Raw genomic sequence first — 18,913 nt, 5'->3', positions numbered from 1 at the left:
GTAACTATTGGTAGTTATTTACAAGTACTTATTTTCAAAAATATCTTTGAATTTATTTGAAGAAAAAAAATGTTATAGGGGCAAAATTGTAAATGAAATAACCAACCAAAACCACATTTCTGATTTCTCTACTCCTTTATTACGTACCCAATCACCCTTAATCCCGCGTCCCCACTCTGCGTCAAACAGACGGTCTTACTTTTCTTCTCTCTCCTCTTTTTCTTTCTCTTTCTCTTTCTTTTTTCCTTTCTATCATCAATTTCATTTCCAGTTTCCCCCAATAATCATCCACAAATTACAGAAAAATCCCAGTTACAATTTTATCTAATACTTTTAATAAAACAATATTCTCACTTCTACAACTTCGTTGATTCTTACTCTGCAAAAAATTGGTAGTTGCTTACATTGATTCAATTGCTTTTAATTCCCTCTTTCCATTAAATACACTCACAGAAATTTCTACGGAGCTGAATTTAATGTTGTAGTTGATCTTCTCAACGGCTTCTTACATGCGCTTTTACTTCTCTGTCACTCGAAAGAATCGAATATTTATCATTCTAAATTGCATTGAAGAACCCAAAATTTGAACAATATAGAGTTGAAATCCAAGATGAAGATGATGTTGTTGCTTTATAGACTGTTAATTTTTCTGGGTTTCTGTTTTCCATTAGCAAAATCGATCGAAAATTCGTCAAATTGCAGCAGATCATGCCATGGTAAAGCAGTAAATTACCCATTTGGATTCTCCCATGATTGCGAGTTTCAATTGGATTGTAAATCCGACGGAAAAATGGAGTTCAAGGGTTTTGATATCAGAAATTTAACATGGAATTCTATTCTACTTAATCTCTCTCCAAATTGCAGTCGTCCGATGAATGAAACCCAGAAATTATTTGGAAGAAACTACGCTTTAACTGCTCAAAATGGGTTGCTATTACAAAACTGTAGTACGCCGTTAAATGGGTGTGTAATTCCGGCGAGTTTGATTGAGGGTAGGTTTAATCAGTGTGAAAAGAAGAGAGAGAATATGAGTTGTTATGCTGCTGAACATCCGATTGGAGGAGGTGGGATTTTAAGGTACGAGGATGTTAGTAATACTGGTTGTCAATCGTTGTTTTCGTCGATTGTTATCGAAAATTCTGTCGCCGGAGATAGCAATTCCGATGCTTTTCTGGAGTTTCAAGCTGTTCAGGTCAGTTGGTGGCTGACCGGCACGTGTCAGTGTGATCAGAACGCAAATTGTAGTACTGTTGGAGCTTCCGGTTACCGGTGCCAGTGTAATCCTGGGTTTTCCGGTGATGGGTTTGTCAACGGCGATGGTTGCCGCAATGGTTAGTGGGTTATATTATTAAACTTTATATTATATTTGCATTTCATGGTTATTGTTAAATATTGTTATTTATATTGTTTTTCATATTGATCTGTTTTGTTGTTAATGATTGAGATTGTGTATTGACAAGCGTGAAGAGTAGTTGAAGTTTTGCGAGTATTAAGAAACGGAGGAAGTATAATTAGGTTATCCATTGATTTTGTTTTGTGTGTTGCGAGTTGATGAGGTTGGGTGTTTTTTGAGTGGTAATGAGCAGCTAAGTTGCTGTAGTCATAGGAAGGGATTGGACAAAATTGACTAAGGTTAGATTAATAAAATGAAGATTTTGCGTCGACCGCCTAATAGGATATGATAATTAGTAGTTTAGTACTAGTAGATACATAAGATATTGTTGTAAAATGAAACCATTGAAAAGTTTCTTTGATGGAGATTTCTACGAAGTTGATGGGTTACTAAAAGCACATGGACCGGGTTTGGTGTCTAGTTGTTTAATTAATTGATTAATACGTTGTAATATATTGTTGGGGATTGACATTAGCAAATGATTTATTTTGAATAGTCAAAGAGAGCCTTGAGTGTTCAAAAATGTGGGGATTCATTCATGTACTTTTATCATTGACTATAACCTAAGGTATGAAAACATTTTGATATCGTTATTACATATTATTATAGTTATGTTCCGTGGGCTACTTCGAAACCTCTATTGACTTTCCATCGGATGTGTAATGTATTCCAGCCATATCTAAGAGAAAAAAAAATGAGATAGGATAATAGAAAATGAATTAAGTGCCAGTTTGGTTTGTTTAGGATGAAGAGGATAGGTTTTGAACATTAAACAATGTATACTAGCTCATATAAGTCTTTGTGCAAATTTCTGTTTACGTTTAATTGTGTTGTCTTGTAGTGGCAAAAAAAGCCCTGGTGCAATCAAATAAAGGTCCATGGCATACTTGTTTGGACTAGGGACCTAAGAGATTTCTTATATGTTACCTTCAAATTTTTAGGGGTTATTTTCTGGACTATTTAGTGAGGAAAATGCTAAAATCCAATATCATTGGATTAGAGATTTATTTGGGTTAGACTGTGGACTCTGGTTAATATTACTTGAGCTGATAATGGCTCCTTAAATTTAGCTTACAACATTTAAAGCTAAACTTCGGAATCTAGTTACTGAGGGGTAATGTAGAGTTATTTCGTAACTGTGTCACTTATGACTAGAACAAGATCATATATAAGGCAGAATTATTCATTTGTATGTAATTTACATAGAATGCCTGAAACTGTTGGTGTATATAATAATGCATCAGTAATGCACGTGTTTTCTTTCCTTGACTTCCATGTTCAATCAAACAACCAATGTAATTAGCCATGATGGAAAAAAAGTACATGAGATATAAAATGCGTCAGACATTCAAATGGGACATGGCAGATAAAACTACATACACAATTTTGTTCATTCAACCATTTGTAACTAAATGAGATAGTCCATGTTTGTAATTCTAGAAAAATTGTTGCAGTTGCTCCAACTGTTTTCGGTTGTATTAGCTGTTAGCACTTAGCAGCTTGTCTTAAAGACTGGCTCTTTCTTGTTCAAGTAAAAATATATTGAGATAGTGGAGAAATAAGGAAACAAGAAATGCACACCCGTTTTATCTGAGAGACAAAGTTTTTTTCATGTGAACATAGGATAGTGTAGGGGGCTGGTCTTATGGATATTGGCAAGGAAAAAGGAATAGAAAACTCAATCTAGTTTGAATAGAATAAGTTTTGTTATTTAACTCACGGGGACTTGAGCAGCAAGATACTGTGAACAAATTGGTTGCTGTATGGGATTCCTAGTGAATAACAAGATACTTATAATGTATGTTTTTTTCCCACTACATCCATGCTGTCATTATTGGATTCGATGAATGCTTCTGAAACCTCAACCTCATCAGGATGGAGTGGCTCCTGGATCGAAAAGTGGATTAATTTGGGGGACACTTCCCCGGACCTGGGCGATTCTAATTTATGGAAATTTTTTTTTAAAAAAAATAATTTAAATACATGCTGCCATTATTCTTATTCATGGCATTTTCTTACTTGTAATTCATTTGTAAAATCGAACTCTATCTTGTCCGAAGGGGAAATTTTATGTCTATAATTAGTTGGACTTGAGATTGTTGATGCTGGGTTTATATCTTTTATATCTGTGTGTGTTACATCTTATTATGTGTGCGTTCAATTGGTTGTTATCTGACCTTCTTTTCTTTGGCCTCTGAACAGATTCAGTTGCAGTCCTTCAGAAAGATGGAATTAAAATTCCTGTTCTTATTGGAGGTATTCCATCTACACATTGGCATTTACAGTCTATGTTATCATGTTTTTCCCTCTTTCTTTCTATCTTTCCAGCTTCATAGACGGTGAATAGTTAAATTTGTGGGCTTCTGCTAAAATCTTGATCTTTCTTCAACAGACATATTTGTACTTTTTGCCAATATCTACATAGTGCATACTCTTTAGGCTTAAGTACTACGGCACTAGTATGTCTTTTAGCTTAATCAGAGAAAATCATTAGACAAATCATACTATTGGTCACTTTGTGGACTTCGTATTCACAGTGTGGCTTTACTACAACATATCTTTGGCATAACACACAATGCAGTGTTACACACATAAACACACCTCTACCCGTTGGAAAACTCTTGATTTGTCAGTTTTTTTGTAGTTCTTATTGAGCTTGTTTCCATTCATTTTGATCTTTTCATAAGAAGTGGGTGGAAGTAGTGAAGGGGTTGTTCATGGTTTGAAAGCTACTGCTGATTTCAACGTCTTGAACAATGTTCATCTATAGTAACTAAGAAACCAATTAATGCTATGGGGATCTGGTTTCCTTTGGTGGTATTGTTCTCTGGGAAACCTTTTACAGGTCTGAATTCTTGTAGTCTACAGCCATAGTATAGTAATAGTGGTTACATTGTGTCCATGTAATGTCTCTCCATATTCACTTTTAAAGTGGCATACAAAGTGATATTTTTTTTTTTTTAATGAAATATATCATGTACAACTAAATTGCTGATTTTGTTGCATCTTTTCAATGTTGAAAAGGCATTGCTGCTGGTGCTGCTTCCATGGCAATCTTGGCTGGTATTTGCTACTTTTGTCGTCATCGTTCTGCTCATCAGAAAAGTCGGATGAGTGCAAGGCGTCTTCTTTCAGATGCTGCTGGCAACACTCCTGTTCCTCTGTACCCTTACAAGGAGATTGAGAGAGCCACAAATGGCTTTTCTGAAAAGCAAAGGTTAGGCACTGGTGCATATGGTACAGTTTATGCTGGAAGACTTCATGACAATGACTATGTGGCTATCAAAAAGATCAAACATCGGGACCCTGATAGTATAGAGCAAGTCATGAATGAGATTAAACTCCTATCCTCTGTCAGTCATCCAAACCTTGTCCGTCTTCTTGGTTGTTGCATAGAGGGCGGCGAACAGATACTTGTGTATGAATATATGCCCAATGGAACTCTTTCTGAGCATCTACAGAGAGAGAGAGAAAGTGGAAAGGCCCTTCCTTGGACAGTACGCCTTACCATTGCTTCAGAAACTGCCCAAGCAATTTCCTATCTTCACTCTGCCATTCATCCTCCGATATACCACAGAGACATAAAATCAAGCAACATACTACTAGATTTCAAGTATCAATCAAAGGTCGCAGATTTTGGACTTTCTAGACTGGGGATGATGGAATTATCGCATATTTCAACTGCTCCTCAAGGGACTCCAGGATACGTTGATCCTCAATACCATCAGAACTACCATCTTTCTGACAAAAGTGATGTTTACAGTTTTGGGGTAGTTTTAGTGGAGATTATAACTGCAATGAAGGTGGTGGATTTTAGTCGACCTCATACTGAGATCAATTTGGCTGCCCTTGCTGTTGATAGGATAGGAAAAGGACGCATTGACGAGATAATTGATCCATATCTTGAGCTGCACAGGGATGCTTGGACTCTTGCATCTGTTCACAAGGTGGCAGAGCTTGCTTTTAGATGTTTAGCCTATCACAGAGACATGAGACCAACAATGATGGAAGTTGCTCATGAATTAGAGCAAATTAGGCAAAGTGGGTGGGCCTCTATGGAGGAGAATGTGTGCATGGCATCATCGGTTGCATCTTCTTGCTCCTCGCCATTTAATGGGAGTGAGAGATCATTTGGTGGTTTATCAATGAAGAGGGTAGTAGGAAGCCAGAGACTTGTCGTTCCACAGAAAGGTATTGATCACCTGGCTTCATTGGAGGAGGGAAAAGATAGTTCACCAGTATCAGTTCATGATGGTTGGTTTAGTGAACAAAGCTCACCTTCAACAAACAGCTTGTTGGGTAATGTAATTCAGTAAGCTTGACTAAAATTAGTAATCTTGACTCTGTCGTCGTACAATGTGCATAAACTAGTAAATTTTGTTGCTTATATTAATAGCCCTTGTTGTTTTCCTTCTTAATGTCCACAAAGGCGGTGGTACATATGTAGAACTGTGAAGCAATTGAAACAAAGTGTACACATTATAGTTTAGGATGTCTTGCTGTTAGTGCTGTATATGTCAAGGAATCATTTACGCGCGACTGTGTCCCCTTACACTCTTATGATCCTGCCACAATTTTTGGCCCTAAAGTTATCTTTTTTATGAAATTTAAGTCCCCTTTGAGTCGTCTTTTAATGATGGCATAAGTGATTTCCATATCCAATTCTTTTCCAAAGGGTGAAAACTGTTACAATACTGCAGAACAGGGGACTATTTATATGGGCGTCAGTTAAGTCTCTACTAAACAAAGCCAATTTTACAATGCTATGATCTTACCAAAATTGTCAACCTGTGGTCTAGTTTATGTCATTGTTTGGGTCAGGTATCTCCTTTAGCCGTCTTTTAGTCGTAAAACCAAGTTTCTGGTCGGTTTGGTCTGTTTTAACAGGCCGGCTAAACTTAATTAAGCTCATAACAGCTTGTAAAGTGTCAGCAAAACTTATCATAATTCATACAGAATATGCAAGAAATCTTGAAGTTTCGAAAGAAATTCTTTAATCACATCAGCTAATCTGATGGGGATGTTTGCTATCTGTCACATTATCAACTACAAGCGAATATAATCAAAGTAAATCAATTGAAATCCAAATAAATACAAAAATAAATTCAACTACTTAAGTAGGTGAAATTAGTGAAGTTTATGATATATCGTTTGTAATATGTTGGCAGTAACATTACAACTCTCATACAGTAAGTAATACAGTACAGAATTTTACTAACACTGACAAAAATCAGGTTTTTTGAGGCTGAGAACCCAAAATGCTATTAACAATAGAAGTAGCAATTAGTACCCCTAAAAATTCAGCTCCAGCAACTACTCCAGCTTGAGCTAACCCACTAAAACTCACACTCTCAGCTGCACTTTCAATCCCTTTCTCTGCAGCAACAACTCCCTTCTCAGCTGATTCGATCCCTGACTCGACTGTGTCGATCCCTTTCTCGACTGTTTCGAAGCCTTCCTTGACTATCTCCTCTGCCTGCTCCAGCTTCTTTCGCAGCCCGAACAATGGAATGTCCTTGGCATTGGCTGATGGTAAGTCGACTGCTGTCAGCACCGTTGTTGCGGTGAAGATAAGGCAGCCTCTACGGGTAGCTGATGGTATATGCGCCGTTGCGCGTGGTGGGGGGGTGGTGGTGGTGGAGGAGGTGAGAGAGTTGCGGACTAGCTGATGGGGATGAACTAATGAGGCTGTGGATGCCATGGCTTTTCCTGCCTTATTTTCTTCTGGTGGTGTTGTGTTGGTGGAAAGGGAAGTGAAATGGCTAATATTTTTTGCGGTTTAAAAGTGTGTATTGAGTTGCCTCAAGTTGAGGATATCATTTGTCCATGTCTACTAGTCTACTACTCGTAGGCTCCATTCACTTCACCGGTTCACCTTATTATTTTTGAATTAAAATTATTTTTACAAAATTGTAGAACTTAAATTATTTTTACTGAATTGAAATTAATTATTATTACAAAAAAATTGTAGAACTTAAATTATTTTTACTAAATTGAAATTAATTACGAGTATTATTTTTATTGATTTTCTATTATATTTCTTCTTTTAAGATATTGAATTTTACTATATTGAACTTATTTGTAATTACTGAACTGAACTTATTTTTACTGAATATTTTTTTTAATAGGCCATAGTGCAAAACTCTTTATCATGAAATCTATATCTATACTATCTATTAAAAAACGTTACTTTTGTTATTCAAAAAAAAAAATAAAAAATAAAAAACGTTACTTTCAAATTTTCATAATAAGATTAAGATGGAAAAACGTGTTTTTTTTTTTTTTTTTTTTTTTTTTGCAAAATTTCCAAAATAAAATTAAACAATTTTATCTTCATTTTTTTTTGGGTGAAGAACCTTACCTTACTTGAGTACAATTTAAAAAAAAAAAAAAAAAAAAAAGGAAAAAGAAAACCCTACTTTTCTTTTGATCTGCATCTATAAATACTTACAAAACAATAAATTTACCCCAAGCCAAAATTCTCGATATTCTCCATTCAAAAAAAAAAAAAAAAAAAATCTCGATATTCTTCTTCCAACCCAATATACGAGCAGTGCTATTATGGATGTAGAGGTCGTCATGGAAAAAAAGCCAACCACAATCAATGATCTTGATGATAAGTTATTGATTGAGATTTTTGTTAGACTTTTCTCTTAAGAAACCATAATTACATGCAAATTTGTATGCAAGCGTTGGTTAATTCTACTATCCAACCCTAAATTTCTGATTCAATTCCTTAACCACAAGAAAAGGCAACAACCCCTTTTACAACAACAACTACCATGGACCTTTCTAGGCTTTTATTCGACAATTCGACTCGAAACCAAGGATGATGCCAATGATCACTCAAAGGAGACCAATTCCCTAAATCATAAGGTATTTAGTTCTCCTAAATTTAATCTCAACAATTGTCTTCCTTGTCCGGTGAAGGTTGTTGCGGCATTCAAGGACTTGGTATTATGTTTAGATCTTACTAATCATAAGCAATACTATATATGCAATCCGCTAACTAAGCAATGGGTTGTTCTTCCCTTGACTCCTTCGCCTCATGATCCCGAGCTATCTTGGGCTACTTTGTTGTGTGAAGATCTTTATTATAATGACTACAAAAGTCGTATCGATTACAGGTTTAGGGTTGTGGCTGTTCATCCTATACCTAAGAGGTACAATATAAAAGAGGATGATCCTTTCAAAAATTTTAACTTGATTGTTTTTTGTTCTGAGGATTTCCAATGGAAATGTATTGATCTCAAAGTCCCTTTGCCTTTGAGGGCGGATGGCAATATTAAGTGGATATCCGCTAACCCGCTCCACCCGCTTAAAATAAATGGACGAAAACCCGAATTAAATGGATGAGAAGCGGGTGACGGATGAAGCGGATGATGGATCGGATCGGATGTGGATGATATTTTTTTCACCCGCTAACCATCCACCTATCCGTTTAACATATATTAAATTTTTAATCAAAGAATTTTACTAATAAAATATAGAATGTGCAAGAAATTACTTGTCTTTTTTTTTGTTGTAAATTAATTTTTCAAACAATATGTTGTTATTATTTCTTTTTTATTAATAAATTAAAAAAAATTATTATATAAATAAACGAAAATTAAAGTTTATGTGATTTTTTTTTTTTCATTGTAGTACTCATCCATTTGTCATCCGCTCCACCCGTTTCATCCGCGGATGATGGACGAACGGATATGGATGATGGGTGAAGCGGATGACAGATGGATGTGGATGGAGCAATTAGGATAATGGATGGATGCGGGTGAAGCTCCACCCGATCCAAATCCGATCTATTGCCATCTCTAGCACGTACCTATTTTGATTCCTATAATGTGCCTTTTCTAGGTTTGCTTTGTAAGGGGATGGTTTGTCTTCGCTACGCTTCATATTTTGGAATATTCAATCCATTCGATGTCACTCCTAACTCGAGTGGCACTCTTGATGCAAGAATTGTACCATTACCTTTTCGAGGAAAAACCCTCTTAGAATGTGAAGGCCAGGCCGATTGATTTTAACATTAGATTCTTTGTTTTACCCCATCAGTGATGATGGGGATAAGTATAGGTAAAGGGATAGGGATAAGGATAGAAAGCGGTCCATCCCTGAATTTGATTCCAATTCTTTGTTGTACTCTCTTAGGGGCTAGGGCTAATGATAGAAAGCGGTCCGCCCCTGAATTTGATTTCAATTCTTTGTTACACTCCCCTAGGACTTATGAAAGAAAGCGTATGGCAATATCAATGACAAATATAGAGCTGGATCTCAACAAAGTACTTGAGGAGAATAATAATGAGGTAGGCAGTCGTCTAAGCAAGATTTTCATAGAGTATTGTGGCGAGGGATCAAATTCAAGATGGTGTTCAAGTCGTGTGATAGGGATGCACCCAAGTAATAAGTGTTTGCTTTATTTGGTAACTTGTGAGGATGAGGTGCTTTTGTGCGATATGGGGTCAAAGTGCTTGAAGTCTTTGGGTACATTGCCTCCGAGTTTTTTAAAGTCATCCTGCTGACCTACGCCAAAACTTGAGCTCCAATACTGGCCAACTCCAGTTCCTACAGTCCTCTGATCAATCTCATAGACATTAATGCGAATGGTTGCTATTTTTCATGTCCAATCATCTTGTTTATTATGTTTATCCTATTATATTTGAAGTAATTTTTGGAGGAAACATTTGGTACATACCGTAATTAAACTCTTTTACGGAGTATGAATTATTGTTTCTTGTTTTTTGTTTCTAAATCTACAAGTATATTGCTTTTGGTTCTTTCTCAAATTAGTCAAATAGCATTGTTGTTAGCCCGTAGTAGTACTACTACACATGGTGGGAGTGGGATTATATTCTGGGGTGGGTGATCGAATTTTGCTATTGTTCTTTTTCATGGTAGGGGTGGAATATATTATGGGTGGGCCCATGCACAATTGGATGCCAAAATCCACTGACCATGCACCAAGTGAGAAGAGAAAAATTATAGACCCCCATAAATGTTGATGCTCTAATGGATGTATGTATTCTATGTAACCAACATTAGTAAATGAAAATTTTGTCAAAAAAGAATTTTTAAGTTCACTTGTGAGAACGGATCTTATGTTAAAAGTGACATGAAAGAATTTTATAAGCAATTTTTTCTTTTAAGAAGAGACCTTGTGGTCAGAAAGTGGGAGTTGACCACCGGAATCTGACGTTGACGACATGTGGGAGACACGTGATGTTTTTAATGTATAATTATTTAATTTTCAAGCCAAAAAAATTGTACAGATAAGGTTTTGAATTTAAAGTCTAAATTATATTGGAAAAAAAATTACTAAAAATGTCTTATTTTGCATGCTTAGAAACACCTTGATTCCCGTGCCATTATTTTCAAGGCAAAAAATTTTCGACTAGTACATCACTTGATGTTACAAATTTATTCATAAAAAACGAACCCACTTCTCATGACATTAGACAGTTCACAAAATCACAATTATGTACATACATATAACGCTGAAATTCTATAAGAAGTCTCATAAATTTATTCCTAGCAATTGCATTTCTAAAAGTCAATTATGTACCTTGAGGTAAAAGATGTCTTAGTCTACCATCATGTAGGATTCTGAATTTGGGAGGGTAGTCCGTCTCACAGATAGTTGTTAGTCTCGTGATGTATATCACTATTCGATCTATCACCTTAACAATCTGATCAAATTTTATGGGAATCACATATGTAGTGTTTGATGTAATTTTGCGCTGTAAAGTCATACCATATGTCTCTGGCACAAGGGAGCTGCCCACACTATCAACAATAAGCCGTGTGACAGGGTAAAGTCGTATCCCCTAATCAAAAGTAATTCCTAAGTCCTCTAACTAAAGTAGATAGGGAAGTAGGGTCGAACTCCACAGGGAACAGATCTTTTCACTCCTAATTAATTATTATAGTCTAAATTATCTAAGTAACCAATAGTTTTGGGAATAAATTCTATACTACGAAGAATAAGTTTAGGGAGGAAAGAAATAATAATAAGGAAGCCTAGGGTCACAGGTTCACCAACAATTAATATTCCGGGATAGAACGAAGTAACTAATAATAATTAACAATGCACAAATAACATGATTAACAGGCTCTCGCAATTTACTAATCAACATAGATCCAACATGCTCTCGCAATTTACTAGATCTAAGTTCCTATTGAAAATAGCCTTTAATATTAAATTAACATCTGCTCGATTCATCAATTCAATATTGCTAAACATTCACAATCAAATTACATCTGCTCGATTCATAATCTAATTGCAAAGAATTAAAACAATTCAATAAGAAATTATCATGCAATATCAATAATCAATAATAACAAACTATCCCTTCATATTAATTATGGATCCCCATAAACCCTAGAATGAAATTACTCACGCATCATCATAACTAAACTAATCAAATAATCAAATAAAGGCATAATCAAAGAAGCAAGTAAAATAGCTGAAATTAAAAGAGAAGAAATTGTTACCAAAAAGAAATCTAAAATTAATGGAATAATTAAGAACAAAAGTTGAGAGAGAATTTAAGAGAGAGAAAAATACTAAGTAGAGAGAGAAAATCTAAGAAAGAAGGTAATATAAAAATTCCGTACCAAATTGTACTTAAACGTTTCCTAAAACAAGATTTAAAACTAAACTTAATCAGGTCTTCTAAAAACGCGCGCCCGATCGGGCGAAGGGCCGCCCGATCGGGTGCGCCTTTTTCTTCGCGTTCTTCCCAAGCAGCATCGCCCGATCGTGCTAGACGCTTGCATGATCGGGCGCGCCTTAGCACGCACAACACAAAAGTCTTGCCGCGCCCGATCGTGCTAGAGGTTGCCCGATCGGGCGGTTGCTTCTCCTTGTGCTTGGACTTCGATTGGGCTAGATTTCTCGGCCCAATCCGGATTTCCTCTCGGGTCTTGAATACTTGGTCCAAATGCCTCGGGATCCCAATTACCGAGCCCTTAATCACCGGCTCTCACCGATCTTGGGCTCCAAAAGTGGTCGTGTCCTTCTAGCTTCCGTAGTTGATCCATAAAGCCCGGGAAAATGCTCCAAGAGTGCAATTTCCTGTAAAATACAACTAAAACTACGAAAACACTAGAACACACAAATTAGTAATAAAAGTGGCCCGAAAGAGCCAAAAACACTACTAATAACGACCAAGGGACGGGGGTAAAACACTATATAAAATGGACATATCAAACTCCCCCAAGCCAAACCTTTGTTTGTCCCTAAGCAAAGAGCTCATCAATGAACATATAAAACATACTTCACCCCAATAATCAAATAAAAAACCAACGATTCAAGGCAAATCTAATGAACATGCTTCAACATCAATCAATCTTATTCATCTAATCACCCTTCCTCCCCAACCAATTGTCAAGTAGAGCAAACCACAAGAGCATATAGAATTCAAGACTAGTGCTCACACACTCAACTCTCATTTATGTGGCAAGTAAAAGATGTACTCGATCGCTCTCCAACCAACCCCTTTATTGTGAACGATGCCCTCCCAACTCACACTCTCGTGTGTATAAAAACAATGAACGCTCATCCTACTAGTCGACTCGAAATATGCCAAGTCATAACTTGCATTGATAAACAACACTTTCACATTTACATAACTTCTATGCACAAGGTCGGAAGGTCTTTAAAGCTTGTAATGTAAGGCTAGGGTAAAGGTAGGATAAATTTGGGATTATGTGAGAGAAAAGCTATGCATTAAGGGAGCCAAATCCTAACAAACCCATGATCAAAACAAATGATGATCATACATCTCCATCAACATAACTAACTCCAATAAAAATCAACCAAATACAACTCCAAACAACATAAACAAACCCATTACTTACAAAATTCACTCATAAAAATATGATAATGTAGAACTTTGAGTGAAAAACAAACTTTGAACTCATTCTTTTCTTCTTTTTTTTTTTTCTTTTGAACAACCTTCAAATAGAACATTTGAGCATTAATAAAACTTTTTCTTTTGCTTATTTTTTTTTCTTTTTAACTCATATTGGAAATTTCAACTTTGAAACACAACATATCAATATTTTCCAATCAAAAATCAAATAACAAACACTCTTCTTTTATTCCCACATTGTGCAAATAATGTGCACACCACAACTCCCTCATCTCACCAACTAATAGCTCCCCCAAACCAAGCTTGGGACTAGTAACCAATGGGCTCATATAGGCTCGTAATGTGGCTAAATAAACAATAAAAGGGCACAAGCAACAACATGGGTAACAAGAAGGGAACAAATGTATCTAAATACTCTGAAGGCCACCTAAAAGAATGAACGCCTTCGTCCTCCTCATGTGCATAATAATAAGTCATGAAACACTACTCATAGTTGCAAATCAATACTCAAATTCATTGACATACCAGGAATTATGGAACTATCACACATTTCCTAACCAAATCAACTAGTCAAGCACTATATTCACAAATAGTTGGCAAAATTGACTCATGTTTAGGAATCCAAGCAATTAAACTTCAAATCATGACCAACAAATCCACAATGCTCATTATCAATAACCAAGAATCAAAATAAATTTTCTCAAGTATGGGGCACAGGGAAGTATGATTCATAATTCATTGGAACGTATTTTTGAATTTTTTTTATTTTTCAATTTTTTTTTTGTATTTTTCATATATAAGAAGGCAATAAAAACTACACTAGAAAGCAAATAAAAACTATACTAGAAAGCAAATAAAGAGAGAAAAGGAAGAGAATTACCAAGTGAAAGAACACCCCCTCAAGCCAAATCAAGCAATGCCCTCATTGACTTGGGAGAGTAGCCTACTCCTCATCCTCATCCATCCTCGAATAGCCCCCTCCGTGGCTAGAACCGACTCCTCCATGGCTAGAGCCACCACCTCCATAACCCGAACCACCTGCAAAGTAGTTAGGGTCTAATTCCCCCCAAGCCCACCAAAAGGTACATCGGTCCCATAACCATGGACCGATGAGTAGTCGACATAGGTACCAAAGGCACTTGGGTTCGTATATCCACCTTGTGGATATTGGAACCAATCAGGGACAAGTTAATCGGGGGGAATAGCCCCCCGACGGGCGTAGTCATCATACATGGGGTATAAACCCCTCCCTAGGTTCCTCTCCACGTACCCTACCCTTCGATCTAGAGACCCTACTCTAGTATCCAAATCTCTAACCAAACCCTCAATTCTCCCTTGCCCCGTCTCAATCCGATCTAATTGGCTCCTAAAAGCCGAGAAGTCATAAGGGGCGTTGGGGTCTATGTTGTAGTTGGTAGAGGAAGTGGGAATATCGTATGTAAAGGGTTGAGGTGGTGGATAATGTGGTGAATGGTGAGGAGGTGAGTGGTCAATGGGAGAGTGATGGGGTTGAGGTGAAGGGTGAGGTGGTTGCACCTCACCTTGACCGTTAAGCTCAAAAGTGTAAGAAGGCTTCCCCTTCTCAAATTTGGTCAAGGTGGGGTAGGGTAAAGTGAAAGCATTATCTCTCCTACCGGATTCCCGTTGAATTACCCACCAAGTCTCCCCTCCCATGACATTAACCCAATTAAGGCCACCTAGATAGGGTAGGTCCATAATAGTTGGGCCGGATACCTTACCATCATCGTTAGGGACAAAGCTAAGGTGTTTGACCGCTATATGTGTAACTATGCCACCAAAGTAAATGGGTACCCTAGACCTACCCGCCTCGGCCGCATTGGCCACCCGTTGGAAGTGGTTGGCCATTTTATGGACTATATTGAGCTTTTCACTCCTAGGGATCATGTATGACCCTAGTAATTCAAGCTCATCCCGCCTAACATTGGCGGGTTCATGCCTTCCAAAAATGGTAAGACCAACAAACTGCTGCCAAATCTTTGGCACGGGATGTTGTATCCAAGTGCCTTTAACATGTTGGAGGTTCAAATTGGGATCCCCCGTAAGGGATTGATAGACAACGGCAATGTTGTCTTAGGGCGGTTCAAGGGGCCTATCCGATTTCAACTCAAAAATTTTACCAAATTCTTTCAATGTCAATCTAACATCATTATTGAATAAACGAAATTGAACATGAGAAATTAAAGCATTTGATTTTATGACATTAAAACTAGAAACGAATTTTAAGGTTAAATAATCATAAGTATCGTAATGCATGTTAAAAAACCGCTCATGCCAACTCCTTTGAATAATTTTTCTACATGCTTATCAATTCCTAGTCTAATAAGGGTAGGGTGATGAATGAACCGAGTGGGAATTACCTGCCTCGTGATGAGGTTAAGCATCCTCTGTTTTTGCTCTTGGGTGGTGATGACCACCCTCTCCCATCCCGAAATTTGAAAATCCGGGTCGATTCTCGCCTCTTGTTGCCTAGAGCCTTCCCCCCTTACCGTTCTTGATCTCTTGAAAGCCATTGAGATTAGAAAGTGTAGGAATTGGGTGGTTTCTCTCTCTTAGGGTTTAGAGAAAATTGAGAGAAAATGGTAGAAATTGGGTGTAGATTGTAGAGAAAGATGAAAGGATTAGAAATATGTAAAAAATTTTGAGTTTTAATGGAAGGATTGGAGAAGATCTTGAAAAATAAGTGAGTTTGAAGGTGTAAAAATGGAGGTTTTAGAGAGAGAAAGTAAAGGAGAAGAAGATGAAATAAGAAGAAAGTGAGGAAAGAAAGAAGAGGAGAAGCTTAAAGGGGACGGCCAAAAATAGGCGCGCCCGATCGGGCGAGGCTCGCCCGATCGGGCGGATAATCTGAAATTTCAGAATCGTAGTTGCGCGCCCGATCGGGCGCGAACACGAACGAAAAATTCGCCCTATGGCTCGCCCGATCAGGCAAGCTTCGCTTGACATATCTTTTCCTTCACTCGATTTGCGCCCGATCGGGCGAAATTTGCTCGAGTTTCTAACTGCACTTGAGCGCCCGATCGGGCGAAATTAGCCTCGATTCCCAGCTCTCCTTTCGCGCCCGATCGGGCAGCCACGCCCGATCGGGCGAAATAAGGCTCGAATTTTAACCTTCCTTGCGCGCCCGATAGGGCCCGTGCCCAGTCGTTTTCCTTTACTTTTCTTCGTCTTCAAATTCTTCTAAGTCTTTTGACCTCTTAAACTTATACCTGTACAAAAACACTTATAAACGGTAAAATTTCACTCTCCTCGCCTCTCTGAAATAAAATAAAAATAGATAAAAAGAAAAACTAGCCTAGAAAGCAAGAAATACGGGTTGCCTCCCGCAAAGCGCTGGTTTATCTAGGTCCCGCACGACCCTCTTACCACCTTGATGCTCAGGTTGGAAGTGGAGTTAGGAAGGTTTCCTCCACATCTCTACTAGTAGCGCCCTCATGATACACCTTCAGTCGTTGGCCATTTACCTTAAACCCTTCACCCTTGTCATTGACCAACTCTACCGAGCCAAATTTGTTTACCCTTTTGACAGTGAAGGGACCGGACCACCTAGACTTCAACTTTCCTGGGAAAATCTTTAATCTAGAATTGAAGAGAAGAACCTTATCACCTGGTGCAAACTCTCTTGGTAAGATCCTCTTGTCATGCCACTTCTTGGTCTTCTCCTTGTAGATTCGCGCATTATCATATGCTGACAATCTAAACTCATCTAACTCATTGAGTTAGAGGAGTCTTTTCTTACTCGCGACCTTAGAGTCCATATTAAGCTCCTTGATCGCCCAAAAAGCTTTGTACTCCAATTCCACGGGAAGATGACATGCCTTACCATAAACTAATCTATAGGGTGAAGTACCAATTGGTGTCTTGAATGCTATTCGGTATGCCCAAAGTGTGTCATCGAGCTTCATGCTCCAATCTTTCCTTGACTTGGCTACTACCTTTTCTAGGATCGCCTTGATTTCCCTATTAGAGACCTCAACTTGACCACTAGTTTGAGGGTGGTAACTAAGCCCGGTTATGTGATATACGCCATACTTCTTAAGGAGGTTATCCAATTGTCTTTCATGGAAGTGGGTACCTCCATCACTAATGATAGCCCGTGGAACGCCAAACCTCGGAAATATGGTCTTCTTGAAGAGCTTGGTGACTACCTTGGCATCGTTTGTTGGTGAAGCTATAGCCTCAACCCACTTAGACACATAATCGACGGCTACAAGTATGTAGCAATTCCCATTGGAAGATGGGAACGGCCCCATGTAATCAATACCCCAAACATCGAATATTTCTACTTCAAGAATTCCGGTTTGGGGCATCTCATGCCTCCGCGAAATGTTGCCAGTCCTCTGGCAAGAGTCACAAGCCTGCACAAAAGTGTAAACATCCTTGAACATAGTAGGCCAATAGAAACCTGACTCACTAATCTTAGCCACCGTTTTAGTGGGGCCGTGATGTCCTCCATAAGGTGAGGTATGACAGGCGGTAAGAACGCCATGAGCACCCCATTCGGGAACACACCTGCGAAATAATCCATCTACACACTCACGAAACAAAAAAGGATCATCCCAAAAATAATGTTTGACATCAGAAAGGAATTTCTTTTTCTGTTGGTAGGACAGGTCAGGAGGTAGAGTACCACCCACTAAATAATTAGCAAAATCCGCATACCATGGGTGTTGCTCTACAACTGCATATAGGTTGTCATCAGGGAAAGAATCATCTATAGGTAAAGAATCCTTACCCTCATCATACCTGATACGTGACAAGTGGTCTGCCACTACGTTCTCTGCTCCCTTTTTATCTTTTATTTCTATGTTGAAATCTCTTTTTATCTTTTATTTCTATGTTGAAAGCTTAGAGCAAGAGAACCCAACGGAGTAGCCTTGGCTTTGATTCCGCCTTAGCTATCAAATATTTCAATGCTGCATGATCAGTAAAAACAATAACTTTAGAACCAACAAGATATGATCTAAATTTTTCTAAAGCATAAATAACAGCAAGAAACTCCTTTTCCGTAGTGGCATAGTTGACTTGGGCTTCATCCAAAGTTTTTCTAGCATAATAAATAGCATGCAAAACCTTGTCCTTCCTCTGTCCGAGCACGGCTCCTAGTGCAAAGTCACTTGCATCACACATGATCTCGAAAGGAAGGTTCCAATCGGGAGCACATATGATGGGTGCCGATATCAAAGCCTGCTTGATCCTGTTGAAATCCTCAAGACACTCGTCAGTAAAAATAAATGGGGCATCCTTGAGCAAAAGTTGTGTCAATGGTTTAGCAATTTTAGAAAAATCTTTGATAAAGCGGCGATAGAACCCCGCATGACCCAAGAAACTTCTAACTCCCTTAATATTAACTGGGGGAGGTAATTGCTCAATCACTGATATTTTAGCCTTGTCTACTTGTATGCCCTTATCAGATACAATATGACCTAGGACTACTCCCTCTGTCACCATAAAGTGACATTTTTCCCAATTAAGGACTAAGTTGCACTCTTCACATCTTTTCAAAATTTTAGCGAGATTAATTAAGCATGAATCAAATGAAGAACCATATACGCTAAAATCATCCATAAAGACCTCCATAATAGACTCTATGAAATCAGAAAAAATGCTCATCATACAACGTTGAAAGGTA

General features: G+C 37.9%; 2 protein-coding genes across 2 annotated transcripts; one reads left to right on the top strand and one right to left on the bottom strand.

The window, feature by feature from the left end:
* The first annotated feature begins 258 nt into the window (after positions 1-258).
* On the top strand, positions 259-5,932 carry LOC145559654 (wall-associated receptor kinase-like 14). Its single transcript, XM_081621040.1, has 3 exons — positions 259-1,331; positions 3,596-3,649; positions 4,418-5,932. Exons 1-3 carry the CDS (start codon positions 611-613, stop codon positions 5,707-5,709), a joined length of 2,067 nt encoding a protein of 688 aa, XP_081477166.1. The 5' UTR covers positions 259-610; the 3' UTR covers positions 5,710-5,932.
* A 691-nt stretch (positions 5,933-6,623) lies between these two features.
* LOC145637379 (uncharacterized) lies at positions 6,624-7,094 on the bottom strand. Its single transcript, XM_081688823.1, has one exon. It carries the CDS (start codon positions 7,092-7,094, stop codon positions 6,624-6,626), a length of 471 nt encoding a protein of 156 aa, XP_081544949.1.
* Positions 7,095-18,913: the final 11,819 nt, after the last annotated feature.

The sequence above is a fragment of the Chenopodium album genome, chromosome 1, assembly GCF_948465745.1.
Source record: "Chenopodium album chromosome 1, dcCheAlbu1.1, whole genome shotgun sequence".
Classification (NCBI taxonomy): Eukaryota; Viridiplantae; Streptophyta; class Magnoliopsida; order Caryophyllales; family Amaranthaceae; genus Chenopodium; species Chenopodium album.
This window is presented reverse-complemented; position numbering and strand designations above follow the sequence as displayed.